At 44.7% G+C, this 25,538-nt stretch overlaps 1 protein-coding gene across 1 annotated transcript in view; it reads right to left on the minus strand.

Annotated features, from left to right (window-relative positions):
• Positions 1–254: 254 nt before the first annotated feature.
• Positions 255–25,538, minus strand: part of Myt1 (myelin transcription factor 1) — a 57,135-nt gene continuing 31,851 nt past the window's right edge. Inside the window, exons 8-23 of the mRNA XM_051184049.1 lie at positions 23,934–24,068; positions 23,359–23,449; positions 22,190–22,303; positions 20,078–20,292; positions 18,545–18,669; positions 17,566–17,835; positions 16,456–16,610; positions 15,606–15,668; positions 15,415–15,483; positions 11,787–11,849; positions 11,284–11,367; positions 6,293–6,514; positions 4,464–4,555; positions 3,689–3,792; positions 1,245–1,388; positions 255–888 (exon numbers count right to left, since the gene is read on the minus strand). Coding sequence (XP_051040006.1) covers positions 748–888; positions 1,245–1,388; positions 3,689–3,792; positions 4,464–4,555; positions 6,293–6,514; positions 11,284–11,367; positions 11,787–11,849; positions 15,415–15,483; positions 15,606–15,668; positions 16,456–16,610; positions 17,566–17,835; positions 18,545–18,669; positions 20,078–20,292; positions 22,190–22,303; positions 23,359–23,449; positions 23,934–24,068 — 2,087 coding nt within the window. The 3' untranslated portion in view covers positions 255–747. The remainder of the gene's footprint in view (positions 889–1,244; positions 1,389–3,688; positions 3,793–4,463; positions 4,556–6,292; positions 6,515–11,283; positions 11,368–11,786; positions 11,850–15,414; positions 15,484–15,605; positions 15,669–16,455; positions 16,611–17,565; positions 17,836–18,544; positions 18,670–20,077; positions 20,293–22,189; positions 22,304–23,358; positions 23,450–23,933; positions 24,069–25,538) is intronic.

The following is a 25,538-nucleotide window of genomic DNA, read 5'->3' on the forward strand; positions in this document are numbered from 1 at the left end:
TGATAACAATGATGGGTCTAGCACCTGGGTGAAAGTACAGAAACCAGAGCCTGGCCCAGTGGTCCTGGACTTAGAGCCCAGGCCAGGGGCTTAAACACTGGGGCCAGGAGGAAGCAGGTCTACATGGCCTGCAGGCATCTGCTGCCCAGGCTAGTGGCTGATTTTCTGGGCCCTCAAGTGAAAAATACCTTCAGCTGATTTTCTATGATGCTCATCAGCTGTGTAGACTGCCATCTGGAAGGACTGTTCCTTGATTCACCTCTGAAGCAGAGCATTGTGCATCTTTAGCACAAAGCTGAATTAAATGAAAACACAAAACATACTTGCCACTTGGGCCTCAGTGAGCATAGCCAGAAGCCTAGGCATGCCTTCCTGCTGAGACTAACACCCACTAAGTCCATGGCTGCCCTCCCAACCTCAACAGACAATGGAATACTGTGGCTGCAAACTCCAAAACTTCCCTGAGAACCTTGTCCATGAGCTTCCACTGGAGACTTTGAGCTGCTCTTCAGATTTCTTTCAAAAAACAAAAATAAATCACTTTGTAATACTTCAGTGTCCCCAGGCACTCACACAGAGAGGTCTTCATGCCTGGGTCTAATGGGGACATCATAGGAGACACTGATTTCCAGGCTCCCCTTTGGGTAAGCTGCCCAAGGCTTCACCCAGGCTGCAAATTAGAAGTAGCTATAAGTCAGAAGTCCCCACTGTGAGGAGCAGAGTAGGGATTCCTCTGTGCAATGCAGCCTAAACCTGAATGCCCCTCACAGCTTGCTTGATCGTTTCCAGAAGGCCTTTGTTCTCCGGGTTCTGGTAGCAGTCCTGATTGGAGTACATGTCAGTGAGGGTGTTCACGTAGGCATCAAAATTCTGTTCACATATTGGCTCCTAGAGAATAGAATCAAGTTAGCAGGCCCCCACATAGTAGACCCCACATAGCAGAAATTAGTTGGAAAGCCTCAACCCCAGGTCTAATTCACCCCTGCCAAAACTAAAAATCATAGCAACATGATTCACCGTCATTTTACCCCAATTCATGAGCTACTCAGGACTAGATCCATAGCCAACAGCTACTCTACCAGAGAACTGAGAACACTACCATGATATTGGGACCCTTCCCACAGGACTCTTCCCTCAGGACTTACAACCATAGTAGTGAGGTATACCCATTCTTCCTACCCTTGACCTGTCCCTAGGGTATCTGCCAGCTCATCTGTAATACCCACAGGTGATTTGCTGCCTACCATGTGTGGAAGGCGAATATTGGCAAGACTTTGGATGAGGGCCTGGCTCAGCCCGGACAATTCCAGAAACAGGGCCTCATTCTGCTCTTCAATGAGCTTATTCTCCTCCTCAATGTTCTTCAGGTTCTTCTCCATGGAAGAGATCTGTTGCAGAGACATAGAAAATGCTACCTTTCCTTGGCCCTGGCTTGCTGTGAAAGCACTGGCCATGCCTCACAGTATTCTAGGAAGAATCAAAGATCTTTAGTGGGAAAGAGGCTTGGTCCTATTCCCTGTGGAGTACCCCATCCAGGGAACAGATGATAGAGCCCTGGTCCTTGAATGGAAAGAGAAAAGGTGCTTTGGAAGTCCCCTCTATCCAAAGGAGGTAGGAGCTGGTATACCAAATACCTAAGCCTACATGTGGCTTTCTCTGCCTTGTCCACCCTAGTGGTGGGGTAAAAACACAGACTCCAAGTCACCCTGAGCTCAATCTCTGCCCATTCCAGCTGTGCTCTTACTTTGCCAGGCTTCCTGTTACTTTCTGTAGGATAAGAATAATTGCATTCAACTTATGGGTATTAGGTTGCCCCTACCTCTGAGTCTTTTCCTCCCGCAAAAGACAAGTGAGCTAACTGCCTCGGCTCCAAGTACATTGTTTTCAGGCTAAATACAGATAAATTTCTCCATCTTCCAAACCCTGGCAGTGAACTTACATAGAATTATGCTGTTTCTGAAGTTCCTAGTGTTGTCAGATAGCCCCGGGCTTAATTGTATGTCTTCAAGGAGTGAAAGACTGAACTCATGGAAAGACAATGTGTGACTTGAGACAAGGACAGTGAGCTCCCTTTGGAAGCTGCAGATGAGGCTGAGTGCTCTGCTCTACCAGTGATGACTAAAGTAGTTCTAGAGACCTGAATTCCTTTTCCTTCAGCCCTTCCACAACTAGATGGCTAGGACTTCCAAAGGAATTCAAGTAAAAAGAAGTAATCAGTGTTTTAAAGATAGGCTTTGTTTTGTGGTTTAAAGATGATGCCATCTCTATATTGTCTAGGATGCTCTCAAACCTATGAGCTCACACAGTCCCTCCTACCTCAGTTTTTGAAACTAGAGAGATGGCTAAGTAAAGAGTGCTATTGCTCTTTCAGGGGACTTAAGTTTGAACCCTAGCGCCTAGTGCCTATAACAGATGATGCAATACTGCCTGTAACTAGCTTCAGGGATATGACATCTCTGACCTCCATAGGCACTTACACACACACACACACACACACACACACACACACACACACACACACACACACTGAATAAATAAATAAATCTAAAGAGCTAGAGAGATACTCAGAAGTTAAGAGTATATACTGCTCTTGGAGCGGATCCAGGTTCAGTTCTCATCACCTACATCAAGCAGTTCATAACCTCTTATAATTTCAGCTCCTGGGGTTTCAAAACTCTCTTCTGGGTAATGCACAAATGTGCATAAATCCATATGCAGACACATACAAATGTATGTAATTAAAAAACAAAAATAAAATCTTTAACAAAAATAAGTCTAATAATTATGAGTTTTAACAAATAGAGAAATAGGATTTGCTATCACAATGATGAAGACTCTGGGGACTCTGAGAGATGACCTATACTATATTGTATCATATCCAGAGACATAGCTCAAGAACGGAGACGGTCCCAGGTCCCAGGAGGATGGTCCCCTCCTGTTGTCACTTCCAGTGATTCTGGGGAGAACACATCAACATGTACAGGACACATAGTATAAGCTCTTTCTAACTCCATGATTGATGTTACATATACACAGGCTCTTGATATGGCATCAGCCCATATCAAGAAACTAGATCAAGACATGTAGAATGGAACATGTTGTGACTACTGCCCTTGATGGGGTCTGTGTACATTTCCTTCCTTTGTCTTTCCACACATTAGGGTACACTCACATAACACCAGCTCTGCCCTAGACCCACTAAGCAGCTAAGAGATAGAGCAGTAGCCTTGTTACCAAGCAACAGCCATGCTCACCAACACTCAACACTAAAGGCTTTCTTCCAAGAATAAGTCCTGAACAAGGGAGTGGAAACATTCTAATTGAACCCAATCTATTGAGAAAAGCAAGGAGCTCTTTAGGTGGGGATGGGCAAGCCCTGCCACTGGTATGTGGCTGTGCTGGTCCAGGCAGGAACAGAACAGATGAGCTGTCAGTGATACTAACACTGGAAATACGAATTAGACAAGTACTAGCAAAGCCAGAACATTAACAGATTGCTCTTGCTAATGGAGTGATCCAAGAGGATGACTAACACTAGCCACCTAGAAGACTTGGGGGCAATGCAGTGAGTGGGCAGCTAACCAGTGCACTGTGTGGTGTGTTTCCATCAGTTCAGCACCAGTGATATTGATGGAAGCAGCTTAGTTCTGGATGACAGGGAAGAGCTGAGTAGAGTAGTGCCACCTACCTGGGACTGCAACTGTACCATGGCAGCCTCCATCTCTGAATTGGACTCATTCAGGTCTCGTATCTCCTGATTCAGCTGCTTGATCTCCTCATCATTTTCCAGCACTGCAAAGAAAGGAAGGAAGGAAGGAAGGAAGGAAAGAAGGAAAGAAGGAAAGAAGGAAGGAAGGAAGGAAGGAAGGAAGGAAGGAAGGAAGAAGGGAAGGAAGGAAGGAAGGAAGGCAGGAAGGAAGGAAGGGAAAGAGACATAGAAAGAAAACTATGGCTCTGTCCAACTGCTTTGGAGACAGAAAGTGAGGTCTTTCTGCACAAGTTAGCTTCTTGCTAAGCCCTGAGCTCTCCTCTTGGGCATAAATATTGGGAAATCTTGGAAGCCCTGAACAGCATTATTTTCCTCATGCCTTGACCTTTGCAGGATGCACAGACATTAACTGCTATGAACAAAGGGAGATGAATTCAAAGACAATCTTTCTTGCCTAAGCGAGAGGGGCCACATTGTCCACAAACTCATGAACATGACTTTTGGTGCCCTCCTGTCAGACTCTGACCCATATAGTCACCAAACCCAAGGTCAGAGTGAACATGACCACCAAGTAAGCTCTGAGGTCTTGGACCCAGGCGTTGAGAACTTCAAGGCTGAGATTAACAGGCCAGTTGGCTCAGGGCAAGAACTATTTCTACCATGGATCATTCTCAGGGGAGCTCAGCATCCCCATACCCTTCCCCATAGTACATAGAAAATGATAAGAAGGGACATTCCAAAAGGGCATCCTCACCATCACTTGTCTTGAACTTTGGGCTGAGAATCTCATCACCTGAGAGTTTTCCTTTCTTTCCAGCAAAGGTTGCTCTGGGACAGCCAGACAAGCTAGAAGCAGAAGTTACACATAACTGACTAGTTCAGGGACAAAGTGCTTTGGCAGGTCCAGGATCCCACATCAAGACCACACCAAGCATATTCCACCTCACCCAGAAGACCCTGCATACCTCTCTATGCTTTACCTCAGCTGCCTGGCCCTGCCTGGTGAGCAAAGCTATACTCAAGGAAATGGGTCCAGGAAGGTGCCTTCTCAGAATGCTTCCTATCTGGCACAATCATGACTGTCCACAAGTCCTAAAGAAACCAGGGCATATGCTGCCTCCAGGCGTTATTCCTCTCTGAACAAGGGTTGAGACCTACATGCTCCCACCTTCTAGCACTCTATAGCACTGAACTGAGAGGGGTCCTCAGAACCCACCCACCCACCCCCGCAAGAGATCCTACAAGATATGGATGTACCGGGATTCACAGGTGATTCTTTGAATATAGTTATTCAAGCAGAAAAATATATAAAAGCATGTGGATTATCACACATGACTTCAAGTTTGTGCAATGATTTCATCCACAACATAAAGTGGAGTCTAATTAATATGTACTTTGGAAACATAGAGTTCAATTACCCTGCCAACATGGCCCTGGCTCCTACAGCCTTGTCTCTGGCCTTCTTGGCCTTTACCTTATGCTCTATATCCTATGACCGCCCCAGCTACCCAAATGAGACCCCATTTTTTCCTGTGCTCCCAACCAGGCCCATCACTCTCAGAGGCAATTGACTAGACACTTGATCACAAAGTTCTACCTCCTTTCCTTTGTCCCTTCACCAAGTAGGTATGCCAGGCCCTCCCCAGGGCTGGTCCTACACACATCTCAGAGAGAGTAAGCTTCTGGCTTTTTCTCCACAGTACTTTTTTTTTGCCCACTACTCTGCTGTTTTCTCCTGATCCCTGATCACTATTCACCCAACTCAACAACTCTCATTTGTTTATACTATCTGTCCCCACTCATCCTACCCAAAACACACACAAAAGGGCAAAGGATGTTTTGTTTTATTTTGTTTTTACTATTTTTGTTTTTTGTTTGTTTTGGTTTTTTTTTTCTTTTCTCTGTCTCTACTCTTGGGTGTTAGGTGAATGTTTTTGTTTAATGGATGCATTGACTAACTTTGTAGGTAGAAGAAGAAATAAGGGAGAAGAATAAAAAAGGGAGTAGGCATTGGCTATCACTTCAGACAAAGGTTACTGGATACAAATTAGTGGCTTTTTAGAACAGAGTGGAAAGGGGTCTTATGAAGCAAAGCCAATTCAGCCCTATGGTAGGTATTGCAGGCAGGTGATAGAGTGAGCACTGTCAGAGCAAGAGAGGTCTAGTTACCAGGTCCTTTGCAAAGCAAGCAATTGCCTTTCCCAAAAATTTAAAAAATCAAAAAACAAAAAAGCCAGGCCCCAATGTAAGAGGCAGGACACAAGGTATAGGAAACAAGAAGTCAAATATGGGAAGAGACAAGAGTCTATTCCTTCATGGTCTCCATGTTTAGCACAGCACTGCTAATAGGGAAAATAAATATTAGTGCACAGAGGGACACTTGTGAGAAAAAAACACATTCTGAAAGCAAAACAAACACCATCTGGTACCAACAGCCTCCATGATTTCTCTCATTCATCTGCCTACTTGGGTCTTGTTTTCCTTTCCAGAACTGCTGGTCCCACTGAATACTGGCTTGCTCCCATCCCCAGGGGTTATATTCCAGTCAAAACGTCCCTAATTGCTGACATGTGGGTCAGGTACCTCCGGTGGGTGAGGAAACTGCCATTGGCATGGCCAGAGCCGTCACAGCCTGGGGTTGGGCAAGTTGGGCCCTCATTCTTCAGCGATTTCCAGGAGAAAGATGAACCATTGAGAGCACCCTCTTTCTGCCTCCGAGCAGCCAATGGGCAGCCAGAAGCACTCCTGTGAGAAGCGTATTTGCCGCTGATGTGGCCAAGCCCCACACAGCCTGGAACTGGGCACCTAGACACAGAAAGACTGAGGTGATCACAGGGGCCCTAGGTAGAAGGATCTGGGAACCATGCAAAGCCAGGCTCTAGAGATTTAGCATTATGCACTTTGTACTTTTGAATGAGGCAAGAAGACAGCCAAATCCCATAGCTGGCTTTCCAGATGGGGTTGCTATCCATCTCCCTCTTTTCCTTGGTCATTGCATAGCAGGACCTGCAAATCAGGAGGGTGATGAGGACACGCTAGACCAGGTGGATCAATAGGTCCTGTTAACCTACAGCTTCAGAACTGAGACTTATCATGGCATGGTACCCAAGGGTGTATAGAGAACACAGTGCTCAAAAAGGAAAGTCTTGGCTCTGACTTCCCATAATCACCCTGCTGGAGATTGGCCAGGAACAATGCTTCCTTTGTTCCAGGCATTTGAAAAGAGACAGAAGTCCTATGGCAATTAAAAAAATGTAGATGACAAATGTCAGGAATGGTGTATGAAGAATTATCTTGGACCAGTGAGATCTAGGGAACAGGGCCTCCAGGAACCCACCCATGCCCCAGAACAAGATCTTCTACCTAAAAACTTACAGTTCTCTGCAACAATTGAAACTATCAAGTCATCATTTGTCACATGTTCATTATATGCTAAGCACCTGGAAAATACATAGGACCCAAAGATACTGCTGTCCTACTTTAAGGAATTCTCTTTGGATACAAAGAAGTCAGGGCAGAACATCTTCAGGAAGACAGAAGAACTATGTTACATAGTCTCCTGCTGTATCCTACTGATGGAGCATAGAGTACATTGCTCAGCCAGAGAGTAGCAAGGTGACAGCAGCAAAGTCATCTCATCTCCAGGAGACCTTTGGAGATAGTTTCCTATCCATCTTTGCCAGGGCACTCTCTCTTGCTTCTCCTTCCCTTCTTGCTCCTCCAGCCCATATGGACCTCAGATAACATAGAATGTATACAATATCTCAGCCTGCAGTCCATAACAAGGACACAGCAAGAGCCCCTCACCCCAACACATACACAGAGAAATCTGAAATACCATGAAAAGAATAATAGGGATAAAAGAAGGAAAAGTCCAACTCAAAGGCACAAATTGGGGGCTGAAATCAATAAAATAGAAATAAAGAAAACAATACAAAGAATCAATGAGAAAAACAGTTGTTCCTTTGAGAAATTCAACAAAATAGACAAACCTTTATCCAAACTAACCAACAGATGAGAGAATGTCCAAATTAACAAAATCAGAATAGAAAAGGGGACATAACAACAGACACTGAGGATATCCAGAGAAACATTAGATCATACCTGTACTCCACAAAATTGGAAAACTTTAAGGAGATGGGCAATTTTCTAGATACCACATACCAAAATTAAATCAAGAACAGATAAACAACTTAAATACACCTATAACCTCTAAAGAAATATAGACAGTTATCAATAGTCTCCCACCCAAAAAAAGCTCAGGCCCAGATGGTTTCAGCTCAGAATTCTACCAGATGTTCAAAGAAGATACTTCAAGACCTACATCACTTTTGGGCATATACCCAAATGAGGCATATTCACACCACAAGGACATTTATTTGCTCAACTATGTTCATAGCAAAATTATTCAAAATAGCCAGATCCTGGAAACAATCTAGATACCCCTCAACTGAAAAACTGATAAAGAAAATGTAATATATGTACACAATGGAGTACTACTCAGCAGTAAGAAACAATGACATCCTAAAATTTGCAGGCAAATGGACAGAACTAGAAAAAACCTGAGTGAGGTAACCCAGAAAGATAAGTCTAGTATGTACTCACTTATAAGTGAATACCAGACATAAAGCAAAAGATACCAGCCTATAATCCACAGCCCCAGAGAAGCTAGAGCCCTCTTCCAGAAACAGATGGAAGTAGAAATCCATTGGGCCAAGCTCCTGGAGTACAATTGAAGTGAGGGAGGAGCAATAATATGAACACAGGAGTCAAGACCATGATGGGGAAACCCACAGATTCAGCTGACTTGAGCTAGTGAGAGATCACTGACTCTGACCTGACAAACAGGGATCCTTCATAAAGCCAAACTAGACTCCCTTGATATAGGTGACAATGGTGTGGCTGGGACAATAGATGAGGCCACTGGCAGTGGGTCCAAGATCTAACTCAAATGCACAAACTGACTTAATGGAGCCCAACCTATATAGAGAGATACCTTGCTCAGCATAGACACAGGGGTGTGAGGGGTGGGGAGATGCCCGGGTACTGCTGCAATGAGATGTTGAGACAGACTTAGTAGACTTCCTAGGGGAGGCCTTACTCCTCTAAGAAGCAGATGGGAGGTGGGGGTGGGGTGAGGAAGTGGGGGGGAGCAGGCGGAGGGGAGGGAATGGGAACTGGGATTGGAATGTAAAAAATAAATTAATAAAAAAATGAGAATTCTACTACAACCCTTGCAAAACTACAACTCATGCCTACTAACAAAATCCCATCCTTCTGTAGAATTTGCTATATTCATTAAAGTTTCTGCTTTAGTGTGCACTTGTTTAAAAATGCTGGTTAATTATAAATATTTTATGAGTGAGGGGAGGATCTATAAAATGGAAATACTTGCAGGTATCTCATTCTTACAATAAAGATATTAGGAAATTCATCCTGTAAGTGGTGCATGATATGTAGTCTACATGATATCAAGATCATTGTCTCTTCCTAGTTGCAGTTTTGTCTTTTAAAAAGCAAAGTTAACAGTACTTTAGAAAAAAAACTATTTTCCCAGATAATTTGAAAAATACCAATCTTGACCTCAATTATTTTCAAATGCAGTATAATTCACCAACAATATCACACCCACAGGGTCCTTGCTGGTATGCTTGATAAAGGCATCCATAGGCAAATTCTCAGATTCTCAAGAAGAAAAATATTTTTTCACACCAAGATTTAAACAGTACATGGTTTGCATTGTTAATTTAGTACCCATTACAATTTTTGTTGTGAAAAACTGGATACATTTTATTAGACTAAACAAAACAGTTAGTGGAAACAACCTCAACTGTAATGTGTGTTTATACTCTAAAAAATAAAGCTTTTCTGAAGACCAGAGGGCTGAGCTAGCCACTAGCTAACCATAGACGTCTGGGGGTCTGTACAGTCAGACAGGAAGTGATATGGCTGGGCAGAGAAAGGAATATAAGGAGGGAGGAGACAGGAGCTCAGCCCTTTTTCAGCTAAGGAATTAACAAGGTAAGAGCTGGCTGTGGCTTGCTCCTTTGTCTCTCTGATCTTTCAGCATTTACCCTGTTATCTGCCTCTGGGTTTTTATTATTAAGATCAATTAGAACGTGTGTGATACTTGTCACCCCATGGAATGGCACCATATCTAGGGCTCAGTGTCAGTGTCTGCTGTTGACTGATGTGGCACTCAGCAGCAAATCAGCTGTAGTGAGTGGAAGTCCATGCTATTGAGTTCATGCAAAACCCCCATTTCTGCCACAATGGTCACTTTGTTCATGGGCCCATTGGACATTGACATGAATGGCTGGGAAAGGAGTCTGATTGTCCACAGAGTCATCCTGTCAACTTGATCATTGAACTCATCCTTGGCTCTCCTATTGGTGAGCATTTACATAGGATACATGAAATATATATGAAATGAATGTAAGAAATTAATAGGATAAGCAATCTAGGTCATTAAAGCAGGTGGTAGTTTTAGTTCCCCAATGGATACCTTCTATGTGTTTTGAGAAGAAAAAGAAAGATAAGGAGAGAAAGGAGATTTACAAATGTTACTCATTGGCTCTCAGTAACTTCAGGAGATTTATAGAATGATACAACAACAACAACAACAACAAATGACTCTGCAATGGGATTTGTAAAAGACATTTAGACCACGATGATAAAAAAGGAATTACTTATAAAGGAAAGGAAATAAAGACCAAGGATATCCTCTTTAGTCTCTATGTTGGTTCCAGTTTTCAGTTTTAGCTCTTCAAGGCTCTCCTGCCTAACTAGCTCTAGACAAAGGGTTCTCAACCTGTGGGTTGAACGACCCACAAGACTTGCCTAAGACCATCGGAAAACACAGGTATTTATGTTACAATTCATAGCAGTAGCAAAATTAGTTATGAAGCAATAACAAAAATAATTTTGTGGTTGGGGGTTATCACAACATGAGGAAATTTATTAAAGGGTCGAAGCTTTAGGAAGGGTGAGAACCACTGCTCTAGACAAATGTGCTGGTGGTCAGACCCATGATGTTCAAAGATGCAACATCTTCCTAATGAATTGCCTTCTAAAACTTCACACATGAAACTTCTTGCCAGACAAAACACAGACTTCAAAGCCTGTGGGGATCCCAGAACCACTTCAGGGCAGTAAGGCGCTTAACTTCCCAAATCCCTGCCAAAATACCTCTGACCTGAACCCAGAGAACATGTTCTGGGTTCAATTTCCAGGAAACAATGTGTTGGGTTCCAGTTCTTCTGTAAAAATGAATTATTATCAACAATCAATTTAATGGCCAGATGTGAGGAAAAGTCTAGAATAAGTTGTTTTGTTTTGTTTTGGTTTGGTTTGGTTTGGTTTGGTTTTGAGACAGGTTCTCATTAAGTAGCTCAGACAGGCTTAAACTCAATGTTCCTGCTTTTAATCTCCCAAATTCCAGTATCCCAGATTTCTATTCAAAAGGCATTTTTTATTTTTTGTTGTTTAGTTATAGCATGCAAAAAAAAAAAAAAAAAAAAAAAAAAAACCTCAATTCTTCAAAACCATGAAGGAGCCAGTGTAACCCAACATACTTCATCAACTCGGGGTCCTCCTTGTCATCCTTGGTAGGTGCCACCTTGAGTCCACTCTTCTTGGCACGTGGGCAGCCTGACAAACTGGTTTTGAAAGAGGAAAACATGCCACCTCAGTCCCAGAACAGCAGCTCCCTCACTGTCTGCCTCATGCTACTCCCTCAAGTTCTGTGGCCCCCTGTGGGGGTGGGAAGGAGGGAAGAAAGGATCAATCAGTCAGCTGACTCATCAGTTAAGCTTTCTTGTGGAACAGAGTTGGCTCATACACAACCTTCAAACAGGGCAACAGAACAATCAGAAGTGGGAAACATCTCCAGGAGTCTCTAATCTGATACTTTGTCTTTTGATTTTACTGCATAGGGTTACCCGAGAAATTCTGGAAGCACCAACAATTCAAAAGACATACAATGGACTCTAGTTTTTTGGCAACTTTAATATCTTGTTGAGAACATTAGAACTTTGTCTAAGTCAGAACTTTCACCACTACTCTTGGCCCCACTCACCTACGGTGTGAAGCATAGTTCCCTGTTATGTGGCCAGAGCCATCACAGCCAGGTGTGGGGCACCTGCAGAGAAACATTAAGATGAGACCATAGCCTATAAAGATATTTGCCCCTTTGGACTCAGCTCTCAAGTGAATCCATCATCATTCTAAACTCTAGGTTCCTCAAACAACCAACCCCGATTATGCATCTCTTTGCAAAGGAGCATCACATACCTTACCCCACCATTGCCAGCAACAGGTATTCAATATCAATAAGGTCGTATCACAGACTTAGTACTAAGCCAAGCCACTCCCAGGGAAACTCAGAAAGCCAAGAAAAGAGTAGCTGAATGAGACTAGCTTTATACCAGACACCAAAACAGCATTGGATACAGTCTGCTGTGTTCATTGTATCCAAAGGTGATCATTGGCTCACAGATTAGCTTTTTATTGGGTTCCAGCCTCATCTGGTTATCCAGAACACAACTAAGCTTTAGGTCTAATCATAAGAACTAACAGAGATACCCATGAGTACCTCCTGTATGGCCACTGAAGACCTAATCCCTGCTTGGGGAATGTAGAACTCAAATCAGTATCTTTTATAGGTTGATGAACCCCACCCAGCAAGGGTAAAATAGGAAATGCAGAATACAAAATTCAAGCAAATACATAAAAAAATGTCTCATGAGCATATTCCATAAAGTGGTAGAAATTATACTTTAATATTATGAACATGGAATTTTCTTGAGTTGTTTCCTCTTAAATGAAAAGCCACAGCAGGTGTTGATTAAATGGGGTTGGCTTGGAGGTAGACCCATCTCATTAGATCTGATGCTTTACATCTTGCCCCTAATTACAGTGTCATCCTATAGGAAACAGTAAATATTTGGTGTTGGTTATACAAAATGCTGCTCCATGGCACCCTAGCCTGGGGAAGCTTCTGACTTTCTGTACACAAACAGTATCTGATCTTTGGGACATAGTACTCCCTATATGGAAGACAGAAGCCAGGAGTGGCACAGCTGGCATCATCTCTTGTGACTTTCTTTCTGGCCCCTCAGATCTTTCTCTGTGTGTCTTCCCAGACTCATTGGGTCCCTCACTGTGTCACATACTGGATTCTCCTGTGATTCTCAGACAGCTGACCCACCAAATCTTTCTCTAGTCTTCATGAGGCCATATAGTGGTATAGATGCTACATTACCACCATGGTGGCCCTCCTGACCAGAGGTTCAAGTACAGGGAACCAAAAATAGTTCATTTTTCCTTTCAGTAGGAAGAAGCTCAGTCTGAGGCCCAGGGTTCCTGCTCCTTGTCTTCATATCAAGGAAGCATCCAGCAGAGGTTCAGAGCAAAGAGTGTGGTCAACCAGTGACCACATAACAACCCAGCCTCTGAGTTATGAATGGTACCAGAGATGAGATCCAGATATACTCAACAGCACCAATGAGTCTTGGGAGGGTCTATGGTTCACAAAGAACAAGCATGTGCCTAACACACAGGAGAATGTTCTGTATTCCTTGCGAATGTGATATTTAATAGCTTTTCTGTAAGTTATGATCAAAGAGGACAGTGTCCACATAGTAAGAGGACTAGGTATCTTCTACATACTGTATGTGGAGGCTGCCGCAAGAACTAGAGCTGTCTCCATCCTGTCTATGATCTGTTTTTAAGTGTGTTACTTGAAAAGAAGGAAGAATCTACACCTAAGTGATGATTCTGCCTTGGTAGCATCTCGTATCTCCTGGTGTACCTTGTTCCTGTGCTGCAGAGGTGCTGCCCACCCTTTTCATAGCCTGAAATGCCTCCACAGTATGGAGTAGTATGTATACTCCCACCATGGTGAACTGAGCAGCTCAAGGCATCCCCTGGTCACACAATGAAGGAGAGTAAATGACTCTGGAACTTGCTTAAAAACAGAAAACATGCCTGAGTATTTCTGCATTTTTTCCATTTATAGGGAGGCCACAAAAGAACTCCATTTGCACTACTTGACCAGCCTGATGCCTACCCAGACTGAATAAGGACCCCAGGAACACTGGGGTATCAGGGAAATGTGTGAAGGAGATCGTGGTCACCTTCTCCTAAGACCATACTGGAGTCTTGAGCAATGAAGCAATGGACCCAGAAAGAGCTCTGGGACTAGAAAAGATTTGGAGCTATTGGGGACACCTGAGACACCCACCCATGAAAGGAGACTTCCCTCTGCTGTGCCCACACAAGCTTTGTGTTAAAGTTTTTCATAGGCTTAGAGTGCAAACCCTCACAAGGGCTGTTTCCTGGCTGGATCAGTCAAGTTTGCTCCTGTCAGCCCTTGATATCTGTTTTAGGGCCACGTAATGTATGGTTATGTACTGAAGTAGAGAGTTCTCTAGGCTCTGTGTTGGAAATCCATGAACCCTAATCATAGTTGGAAAAGGAAGCAAAACTGGATATAAAAACAGGTGTGAGGGTAAGCCAGAATACCATAAATAAATAATAATAATAAAGAGTAGGGGGAGGTATTCACTGAGCCTACAGGTCTGTTCTCCAACTTTGAGTTTCAGGATTAGACTACAGTGTTGGTGAGTGGATGACAAATTATGTGAGCCTATAAGGTGTGAACCTGATATTCACTACCAGAAGGAATGGAGCTGGTTAGAGTGGAACTGGAAACCCATGGATTTCTGTTCTGGCATAAATCAGCTCAAGTCCCTTCTTCTGTCAGCATTCTAGCTCCTTGACCAAAAGGTACCAGTATCCATCACCTGTCTATCCCCCAAACAGATTCAGTGAGTCATGGCCTAGATTCAGGGCCCCTATCACAAAGGACTATGGGAGGGAAGGCCCTGGTCCTACTATGAGGAACATAGTATAGGAACAGAGTATCTCCCTCTCCTAGGTTTCTACTCAGTTCTGGTCCTGTGAACAAGATAACCACAGCTCGGGGTCATGAAGGCTATCATGTCACAGGTAAACAGAGAAAAATGAAAGCCAGAAACAATGAAGGCCCCAGCTCCAGCTCCAAGCAAATAGATGCCTGGAAACCTCTGGGTGCTTGCTCTTCACTTCTGAGGACTGTCAGGCTAACTGACAGTTGTGGGTGCCCACAGAGCCTGCTCTGCCTATGGGTTAAGACAGACAGGCACAGAAGCATGGAGAGGACCAGCAAAGAGAACCAAGAACATTGAGTAGGACTGGGAGGGCATCAGGGAGAAACAGAGCAGCCAAGGCATAGAGAGAAAGAAAGCAAGGAGCATTCTCTGGCACTGTTAGTGATAGTTCATTTGACAAGAGCTCCGTAGCCTGTAGCCACTAAGCCACAGCCAAGTTCCAGCTTTTCTCAGTATTTAGAATGGTAGTAGGAAAAGCAGGCCCGGCAGCCCTGTCAGAGTTCTTGGGAAAGGCGTGGAGCAGTACAGGAGCTCTGGTCTAACAAGTGAGATGGACAGTGCTTAGAGGTCAGAATGGCCAAAGCAGGAGAAACAGGTGCAAGGACAACAGCCAAGCCAAGCAGAGTCAGCCCTGCTCCTCTTCCCCATCCCAGGAAAGCAGAGCCAGCCTGGGATGGTACCTTAGAGAAGGCTGACTTGGTAGGAGCCTCATAAAGGAGAGAGCAAAGCCAGGGATCTGCCCAAGAGACAGGCAGTCAGTGAGCGCAAACATACTTGAGGTCAGCAGAGTGGGCAGCCATGAGGTTTCTGAGGCTCTTGTCAGCAAGAGGGCAACCAGAGAGGCTGAAAGAGAAGAGATGGGATATGGGGTGAGCCATAGAGGGGAGCAGAGGAGATGAGGAGAAAGACCCCCCCACAAACACACACAAAGCACTGGGGCCAGACCAGAGAAGCAGGGCACGAACCTGCGATGGGAGGCATAGTTCCCGGTGATATGTCCACTGCCGTCACAGCCAGGGGTGGGACAGCTGGACAAAGGAAAAAGAACATCAGAACAGATGGCCATGCACACCTGTAGACCTTCCCCCAGAACAAGTCAGCTGAGGGCAGGTGGACATCCTCAGATCACAGCCCTCACTTCCGGAACTAGACATTTCTCCTAAAAACTTAACTCAAGAAAGAAAGTGAACTGGAGGTAAGGATGCCTCTGAAGCATGAGTGCTGTGTGTGCATGTGCATGCTATTTGTACACATGTATGCTCATGAGCATGTGGATGGGGCACTCCCCCCTTCTCCAGCTCCTAAAGCAGCACAACCTTCTCTGAGAATGAGAACCTAGATCCAGCCATCCTGGGAAATCTGGGTACCAAGGTAGGAAGAAACTAGTGGATGCAGTATAAGGAAAAGAGGATCCCTATATCCTCCATAAAACTAGCTATAAGCACGGGTGAGGTCACCAGTGGAAAAGGTTCTACGCATAACCCTTCACAGTCTTTTAAGGACATGTGACATTAGATGTTGATGAAAAGCTCATCTTGTTCCAGCTCGGGGTCCAGCAGCTGCCAAAACTGAGAGCTGGTGTCTATGGACCTCTCTGTTCACCTTGGGCTATTCTGTTCTAGATGATAGGCTGCACCAGAGGAGCTTTCTGGTTCTTAACTGCTTTCAGAGGATCATGTTCATACCCAGCTCAGTGCAGAGCTGACAGAAAACTCATCACTGTGAGATACCTGGATCTAGATAGTTGCTGAGTTCTGGGACCAGGCCTGCTTTCCCAAGATTCATGGGGGACCAGTCTGCCAAAGCAGCACTTACGTGAGAAGCTCCTTCTTTATGTCCTTGGAGAGAAACTTCAGCTTAAAGTTGGTCAGGGTGACTTCTCCTGGGTACTTCCGCTCCTCGAAGTTCTCTTCTGACACCTCCTGATCATCTGCTTCAGAAGAAGCAAAAGAATGTGCTGCTGGCTCTGACTGAAAAAAACAAAACAAAAACAAAAAAACAAAAACAAACCAGCAGGGAATATTTTAACAACTGGCAAGAAAGCCAGATGTCCAACCTAGTGGGCAACAAAGAGGGACCCTTCAGTAGTATTCGTAAGATGTTTTACTTATGAAATAGGGAGGAAGACCTAGCTACCTTAAGACAGAAGACCATACTATGAAGGACAGGATGCTTGGCTTTGGCCAGCCTCCACAAAATTACCGTAGAATGAATACTTGGATGCAGTACTCTTTAGGGCTCAACTGGCAACAGGCACTCAAAAAGATTGCTGAGGTATCTCAAAGCTGAGCTAGATAACGTACTAGTAGCTTAATGATAATCATTAGAAGCTTGAGGCCTTTGGTCCACACATGATGCCTTGACTAAATCAGACACTTGACAAACACCACTAACTGAGTTGTAGGCCTGGGTGTATTTTCTTACCACCTAAAGCCTCATGGGTATGAGAAACAACATCTCTTCCATTGAAAGTCAGGGTTCCTAGAATAACTGCTCAGAATAACTGCTTCTAGCAAGACGCAAAGCAACCTGGGTAGATCAGAGCTAAGCTTTTGAGGAAAGGCTCAAAAACCCAAGGCTCAAAAAAAAAAAAAAAAAAAAAAAGCTTTTCCCAAATCACCCCCTAGAAATATGAAACATCCCTCTCCTCTTTGAAAAGTCTACATTGTTGCTAGTCAGAAAATTCTGCAGAGGTGAGAAGACCCACCCTGTTTATGGAACAAGACTGAACAGTGCAGGTGAAACCTTTGCTGAAGACTATGACCTGAATTTCAGATGTCCTGAAGATGAAGCATCTTGTGTGAAAAGAGACAGACCTAGGAGGTTTTATACAAACCTTACAAGGAAAAGATATTAAGAAGAAAGCAGTGTTCATAGCAGCCCTGAAAACAGCTTTGAGCCTACACACAGGATCCTGGCACCCACCTCCTCAGGCTCTTCCTCTCGAAGGCGACTGGGTTTGGTGTAGTCGAGGGGACGGTCCCACTCATCCTGGCGGGAGGCCTGGCTGGACTGGGGCGAGGTCATTGAGCTGCTGGGGGCACTGGTAGTGTTCTGGCGCTGAGAGACATCAGGAGACTTGACACCAGGGCTACTACTGCAGCTGCTACTGCTGGGAAAAGTGTTTTCCCGCTTGCGGTGTTTATGCATGCTCAAGTCCAGAGTTCCATTTTCATCTACCTCGATGTCCACGGCCTGCAAATATGAAGGTTGAGAATATGGGTTGGTGAACTGAGCCCCTTCATGAGAGTGTCTTCTGGTTAGAACACTGACTCTCTTAGAAGGAAACAGTGATTTGCTGAGAGGAAAGAACCACACCCTCACCTCATCTGTAGAACCCTACAGCCCCTCTCTCCTCTACAGATTAGGAAGCCAACCCCTCGAGACTACCACAAGCTTGAGAGAACAGGTCCTTGAGTGCAAGACATGTCAGTCACTACCAACTTCCAGAGAAGAACATGGAAACATGGCATAAGCCTGACCTTGGGTTGCATAGCCCACCAACTTCTTTCATGGCCACTCATCTACTCTTTAGGTTATCTGAGCCATGACCAAAGGGACAAAAGGTATTAAAAAAATATCAGTGGTTAAAAGCATGTATCACTTATGCACAGTACCAGGTTTAGTTCAATTCCCAGCACCTACATCAAGCAGCTCACAACAGCTTAAAACTCCATTTCCAGGGTGTCTGATGCCCTCTGGCTCTGAGCACCTGCACACACATGATGCACATAGACTCATGCAGGCACAAACATATGCACATAATTAAAACATAAATATTTTAAAATAAACATCAACTAGTTCCCAGCTGCTCTTGGCACCAGCCATTTCCTTACTGCAAATTTCTCCAAATAAACTCCACCTATCCTTCTCTCCCCAAAGGGCTTCAGGAGAGTATGCTCACCTTGCTGGGGAGGTCCTGTGGCTTTGTACTGAGGTTCTCTGGCATCTCCCAGCATCGAGTGGAGAGGTTCAAGATGGCAGTGGCAGCCATGTGCGCAGCCTCGGCATCGTGAGAGTAATCGAAGCCTACAGAAGAAGATAAGGTACTCTCATAAAGCCACTGGGAGATGGGACTGCACCTGGAGGAGGCGACTTTGGTAAAGGTTGGATGTTAAAAGGGAACAGTCCAGATTAACATAGACTTAGACGAAGACAGCAGGCAAATGGGGAGGGAGCTAGGAGTCAGAGCATAGCACTCCAACTCCAATTATCACACACTCCTCCTACTGCTCTTGTCTCCAGTAATGAAAGGGCATCTCATTTCTGATGTAATGAAAATTTGAGCAGAAATAATAAAATTCTAGACATATACTCAGTAGACTTGGTAATTTCAAACAAGCAAAAACTTTGTCCACCAACAAATACTTAGAGGCATAATAATTCTGTAAATAAGATACATATTTGGAATACCATATAAATGGAAAATTTGTTCCATCATACCAAAAGATGTTGCTATACTTTTGGTAGCTTTATATTCCCAACAATTATTGCTACCTTAATAAAGCAGCAAGGCAATAAGTAGGATACCATAATTGAAAGTATAATGTTATCTTTTCTATCAGTTATGCTGAAGCTTTAAAATCATTCTCAGAAGTGATATTGTGAGTAACCAAGAAACCACTGATATTTCCAGAAAGATCCAGACAAGTGGAAAACTTATTTTGAGCCCTTCCCCAACAATGTCATCATAGCTTCTAAGCAAGTGAGTGTGCTTGGAGACATGAGCATAGCCAGCAGAGTCTGCTGGAGTCCAGAAAAGACTTGTCCCAAGGGCCACTAACCCTAAGAATTGTAATCCTAATAAACTGGAAACTTGTCCCTGCCATCTGTGGAAATGACAAGGTCAACTGGGAGATATCTGGATCCCTCCAGTGCACTTGGTACTTTTCCATCTCTCATGCATTTCCAAGGCTAACCACAAAGAAGTGAGGTAAGTGGCAAGAAATGGTAGGGATGATTATTCTAGAATCTTTCCAGGAATTGCTTTTGTCAGTATAATTGCCCTTGAAATGTGTGGCTAATGTCATAGACAATACCACTTCCAATAAGATGGTCCCTATTCAGGAAACAAAGAAGCTTCCTGCCACAGTACCACCCTGTTCTGTTGGACCCTCCTTAGAGGTAATGCTGGACGTGAACACCATAGGGCAGACCACATCAGTGAAGTGATTCTCAAGCCTCTGGACATACACACCCACAACAGACCCATGATTTTCTTCATAAATAATTAGGAAACACATAAAGGTTCAAAGTGGACATAGGTAAGATGCAGGCCCTAAGGATGCCGCAACTGCCCCATTGGTGCAGATAAAGAGGGGGTAAGGATTCAGGCCCACACCCTATCCCTCCAAGCTCCCAAGAGAATCCCTCCCCGCACCATCCCTCTCAGGAGCAATGTGAGAGGAGAGACATTAAAAAGTTCTCCCCAACTTACATTGGAAGGCTTTGGGTGAGGTTTCGCTGGTCTGAATCTTTGGGGCAAGCATACGTTTGCCAAAAACCTGAGCATCAAAACTTGCGTAGTCAAAGGTGACTTTGGAGAACTTCTCCAGCTCCTTGGCCAAGTTGGCCCTGGGGGTGGCAGGAGCCACATTGGGTCGGTAGCTCCCATAAGGAGGAACCTCAAGCTGCTTCACAAAGCACATGGGCCTGGGGTATGAGACAGAGATGCAGATCCTGTGAGGTTGGAAACCCAGAGACCCCCCAAGCTACTTCTTCCCCCACCCTCCAACAGCTCAAGCCAGGACTTCATGCAGTCAGGTGATAAGGGAAACAAAGGGAGATAACACACACACCCAAAAACCCTGCCCCCAATGTTTGGTTAGAAATTCTGCCTTACAGGGTGAAGGGCCCCTGAAATAGGCTTATAATCAATGTGAATAATTGCCTACAAGGAGGAAACAATAGAACCCAAAAGAAATAGTGTTCTTATGCTAGTAGAATGCCAGAGTAGCAAGCAAAAACTTCTCTCAAAATGTAAGAGAGCAGGTCCAAGAGCTCAGCTACATAATCAGTGAGAGTTTCTAAACAGGAATCTCAGAGTGGAGGGGAAATGGAAGAGGGAAGAGAGCTCCAGCAAATACCCTAGCTCTCCTTGTTCCTGTGTGGAATAAGCTATGACTTCAGTGATCAATGGTACTTGGAAATGATGGTGAGGACTTCTGAGAACTGGTTGCCTCAAAAACTTGAATGTTGGCATAAAGAGAGAACCAGCATGTTGACACTGTAAGACCACTCTTATGTTCCTGTGACAGTCACTTTAAAGCACTGGTGGGTAGGCCCTGTGTGTAACAAAATCCTAGTCTGGACACTAGCTCAGCAACTCCTGGTGAAGTTGCAAGAGCAAGACCATCTGATACCAACAAGAAGACATTTAATTTAACTTCTACATTGGTGTCACTCTTTGGTGAAAGGATTAGCCAGCAACTGACAAAAAAACTGGAAAGAAAAAGACAGACAACTATGCTACTTAGGACCCACAAGGTCAAAGGTATCTACGGATGGGACACAAGTACTCCACAGAGCAGAAAAGCAAATCCCTATCCCTCCAAGCTGTGGTTTGCAATTGAGGGTTCCTCTGGAGTAGGTCAGGGAATGACGAGGTTATGGCACTGCCAAGGAAAGCAGCCAAGAAGGAAGCCTGTGGTCAAGGGTCCTGCAAGGAGGCAATAGTGACTTGTCAGCCAGTGACTGGCTTTGTTGAGTACTTGATCCTGTCTCCCACACCACATATGAGAAGAGAAACAATCCAAGAACCAAGAAAGGAGTTGTTAGTTCTATATCCTCAGAGAAAAGAAGAGCTATGTATCCTGCTAGTGAGGACCAAAGGTAACAGTGCACCCTCAGTGTCTTGAATGAACCTGTAATCCCCAGTAGGGGACTATAATTGACTTCAAAGAAGTGTTTGAAGACAAGCCATTCAGGAATGGTGTCTTGGACATGACCCCAAGTATCTGGCCTTATTTGTAACACCCACTTTCCAAGGTTACCTGTATAGAGAGTCACTAGGCAGATTTGTTCTGGTTGCTCTGTTAATGGCAGCATACACTCACATGCACTTGAACACATGTGTAAACTTACCCATATGTAAGGAGTACAGGTGTATATATATGAAGAGCATGCAGGCATGCACACACCTACATGCACCTATGTCTGCTATTGTCTCAGATGCTTAGTACCCACAGGAGGCAGCACTTAGGGGAGCAAGTCCTGTGCCTTCTTCCCTCTGCCCTAGGATAGGATCCATTCTGAGGTGGGGAGATATAAAGACAACTAGGTGCTTCCTCTGTAGTGAGGCCCTCAACCAATGCAGCCTGCTATCTCCACATACTAACCCTGAATAAATCCACTGACAATATCAGCTGTATTAGGAGAACAAAAGGCAGAACACACTGTGGCTAAGGCTGGGCAACTGTTTGCACCTTGGATGAGGCTCTTTGAGGGCAAAAGATGTGTCCTGTGTGCCAAGAGGCATATGCATACCACACAGCCCTAACATTGAAGGCTCTGCTGATACTCCTTCAGTTTAGTAGCTTATCTCACCCACCTGAGGATCCGATCTGAATTGGAGTTATTTTTGGGAGGATCTCCTGTCTGCAGTTGCTGCTTCTCATGAGATTTGGCTAATTTTTCAGCAGCAGCAATGGGACACCCAGACAAACTAGAGGAAGGAAAAGGAGAGACATCTGAGCCTTTTTCTCCAAGATAATGTCTGTACTAGGTTGCCAAATAAGTGGCCCTGGGAGCAACACCATTCAGATACAAGAGCTCTAGGCACACAAAACCCAGAGCCAGTAACACACCTATCATTTTTACAGGACAGATTGTCCATCCAGATCTGACCTGAACCCACAAAGGACAAACTACTTGGGCCATTTACATTTTAGATAATTCACAAAAAATAAAATATACCCTAAAGTTCTACAAACTGGGCAAAGGATTCTTCTACATGCATAGGTGCCAAACTCAGCCCTCTTCTTCTCTCTCTCTCTTCCTCATCTCTTTCCTCTCCCCTTTCAGTGCCTGCACCGGATTCTAGAACCAGGTCTACACATTCTGTAGGTTATCTCAGGGAAATAAAAGGCTACACTCAGACCACAACCTGAGTACTGGCCCTGGAGTACACTGGCCCTCCCCAGGATCTACTGTGAGCTCAGCTACCAGCTTCTGGGCCAGCAAATCTCTAGGGAACTCAGACTCTTTTCCAACACAGTGACCTCTAAAGCCCAGGTATTCCTCCCAACTAAGCATGTAACTACTAAGGTCCAGTCAGACCTTGTCAAGCCTATAACACTCTTGGTGTGGTAGGTCCCTTCTTGGATAAGAAGATGAGACAACAAATAAATCTGGACAATAGCCTGGAAGCCCCATGTCCACCTGATCTCAGCACTCCCTCAGAATAACTCTGGGCATTGACATTCCTATTTATGTCCAAGTTTTTCCTTTCACCCATGAGCAAGAGCTAGAATGCAGAGGTTTTCTGAAAACGGGCAAGACACAGAGTCTCTACTTTCTCTCATCACAACAGTATCAGACTTCTCATATGATCGCCTCAGTTCACAGGGCACTTGCAACAGCACCAGCCACCCCCTCAGCTGCCACCTGCCAAAGCAGGTCTGTCCAGAACCCATCCAAGATAAGGGCTCAAGGCCCAGGCAGGGACACATACTACAGGCCCAGCCCTAATTCACTACCATGTCCCACTCAATTCACTACCTTCTGTGGGTATTGCGGTTGCTGTTCACATGGCCTTGGCCCGTGCAGCCAGGAGTGGGGCACTTCAGCACATTTTCATGCATGGCCAAGACTGTAAGAGAACCAGGGAGAACAAATAATGAGAGCAAGCATGCCTATAATGGAGAACAGCCCAAGGAAAGTTCAGGAGTCCTGTATAAAGGCTGCAGCTGTGTAAGCAGGGCATCATAGCACTCTGAGCCTAATGAAACTTAGTCAAGTATGCCCTCCCCCCACTTGGATCCTGCCTCCCATAGAAGAAACTAGACTAATTTCTGTTTCACAACTCTGACTTAATTTTTGTAAATTCTGCTTATAGCCTAAGAATAAGGACAGACATCCACATCCTAAGCTTTTAGAACAAAGAGACAACTGTGTTAAGGTCTCCATCTGCCCAGCTCAGGGAATACAGACAACCCCTCCCACAGCATGGATTTATTTAGTCTTCTGACTCATGCTGGTATCTGTAGGTGGACACTTGAGCAGACTGACCCCTGCCTTATACCACAGGACCCTTAACTTTAGTCCTTGGACTAATCCTGGATGGAACTACTCACTCTCTGGAGGGATTCTATCCTTGTGGGGACAGCCAGACAGGCTGCGGTGATGAGGGTACAACCCAGTAACGTGGCCAGTGCCATCACATCCAGGTGTCGGACACTTGATCTCACGCTTCTCCACCCTGGAAGGATCTAAAACACATAGGGCATATTATGCAAAGCCAGAAGACTGGGAAAGGAGAGGTAAGGAAAGTTCCTGTCTCCACTTTTACCGACTGAAGAAGACAGAGGCTGACAGTGAGGCAGCTCTAGAAAAGCTGCCTCAAAGCCCAAGAAATGACCCTTCCACCCCATATAGCAGGATAGACAGTAGCTGGAGTATAGACAGTGTGTAAGCCTTGCAGGTAAAGTATCTATCAACACCCCTGAGGCAAGGAATCCTTGAGGCTTGACAAAACAAAGATGACATGTTATGTGACTTATCCAAAGCTGTATCACTAATAAATACCTCAGCAGAAATCTAAACTCTAAATTTCAGTTGTCAACCTCATCTCTGCAGGTCTGTGTTAGCCACAAAGTGTGGAAATCAGAAGGAAATGGGGATCCTCATGATGTCTCAGAAAAACAACTTTTTGATAGTCCATGCCAGATCCAAGCTCAGAAATCCAGCAGAGGAAAAAAGGCCTGTTCAGTCTCTCTAAGTTCAATTGGGTAGGAAATCAGATTTCTACCAATCCAGGCAAGTGGTGATGTACTGAGGGACTCAACCCTATACCCAATACCTGTCTGGCTCCAACAACCCTAATGTCTATCCCTCCACATGTGAACATGTGTATGTTCCCATAGTCTAAATGTGCTGTCTGGTGTCCTGTATATTTAACCCTGAATTGCACCTGGCCTCTAATGTGTATCCAAAGGTGAAAATCCCTGAAATATCTAGACTTGGTGGTATCAGGCATTCAGTGTTCCACCAAAACCTGTTTTCAAGGGACCTAAAGTCTGAAAAATCTCAAGGTCCCATACCTATCCTAAATCTGTCTCACCATCAATCCATGCATCCTGATACCTGTGGCCTCAAGCCCTAGCTTGGCAATACTGGCTTAATTCTTCCCCTCAAATTGCTACCCCAGTCTGATTCACCCTTAAGGGTATCACCTTAAGAGCCATCCTCCACATCTACCTCACCCAGAAAACATGTTCCCAATCAATCTATCCTCTGATTTTACATCATAAGCATAAGTATTCTCAGGAAGTGTGCCCTCATGTCTCTACCAAATTCCTGCAGAATACTCACTCCTGTAATTTTCTTACTGTAGTCTGTCTTCCCATGACCCAAATGTGCCCCCCCAGGTCTCCTTACATACATGTTCCCCACCTTCTTGGTTCCTGACTCCAGTGTCTGAGTTACCCCTCCCTTGCATGCTCTCTCCTTCTCTCCCTCCTCCTCCCCTCTCCTTCCCATTGACTTCCCCATCCCTAGCATAAGCTAACTCTTCCTGGAAGCAGGCTGTGGAAGGGCCCAGAGTTTGATCCAGAGAAGAAAGTTTTGCCTGGGATAAGGAAAAAGGAGACTGAAGTCAGGACAGTTCCCTGATCTTAAAGTAGATCTATCAGGCTAGGAAAACTGAGGATAACTCAAAGTTGGCCTATTCAAGGCCTGGC

This window comes from Phodopus roborovskii, unplaced genomic scaffold (genome assembly GCF_943737965.1).
Source record: "Phodopus roborovskii unplaced genomic scaffold, PHOROB, whole genome shotgun sequence".
In the NCBI taxonomy this organism is placed as follows: Eukaryota; Metazoa; Chordata; class Mammalia; order Rodentia; family Cricetidae; genus Phodopus; species Phodopus roborovskii.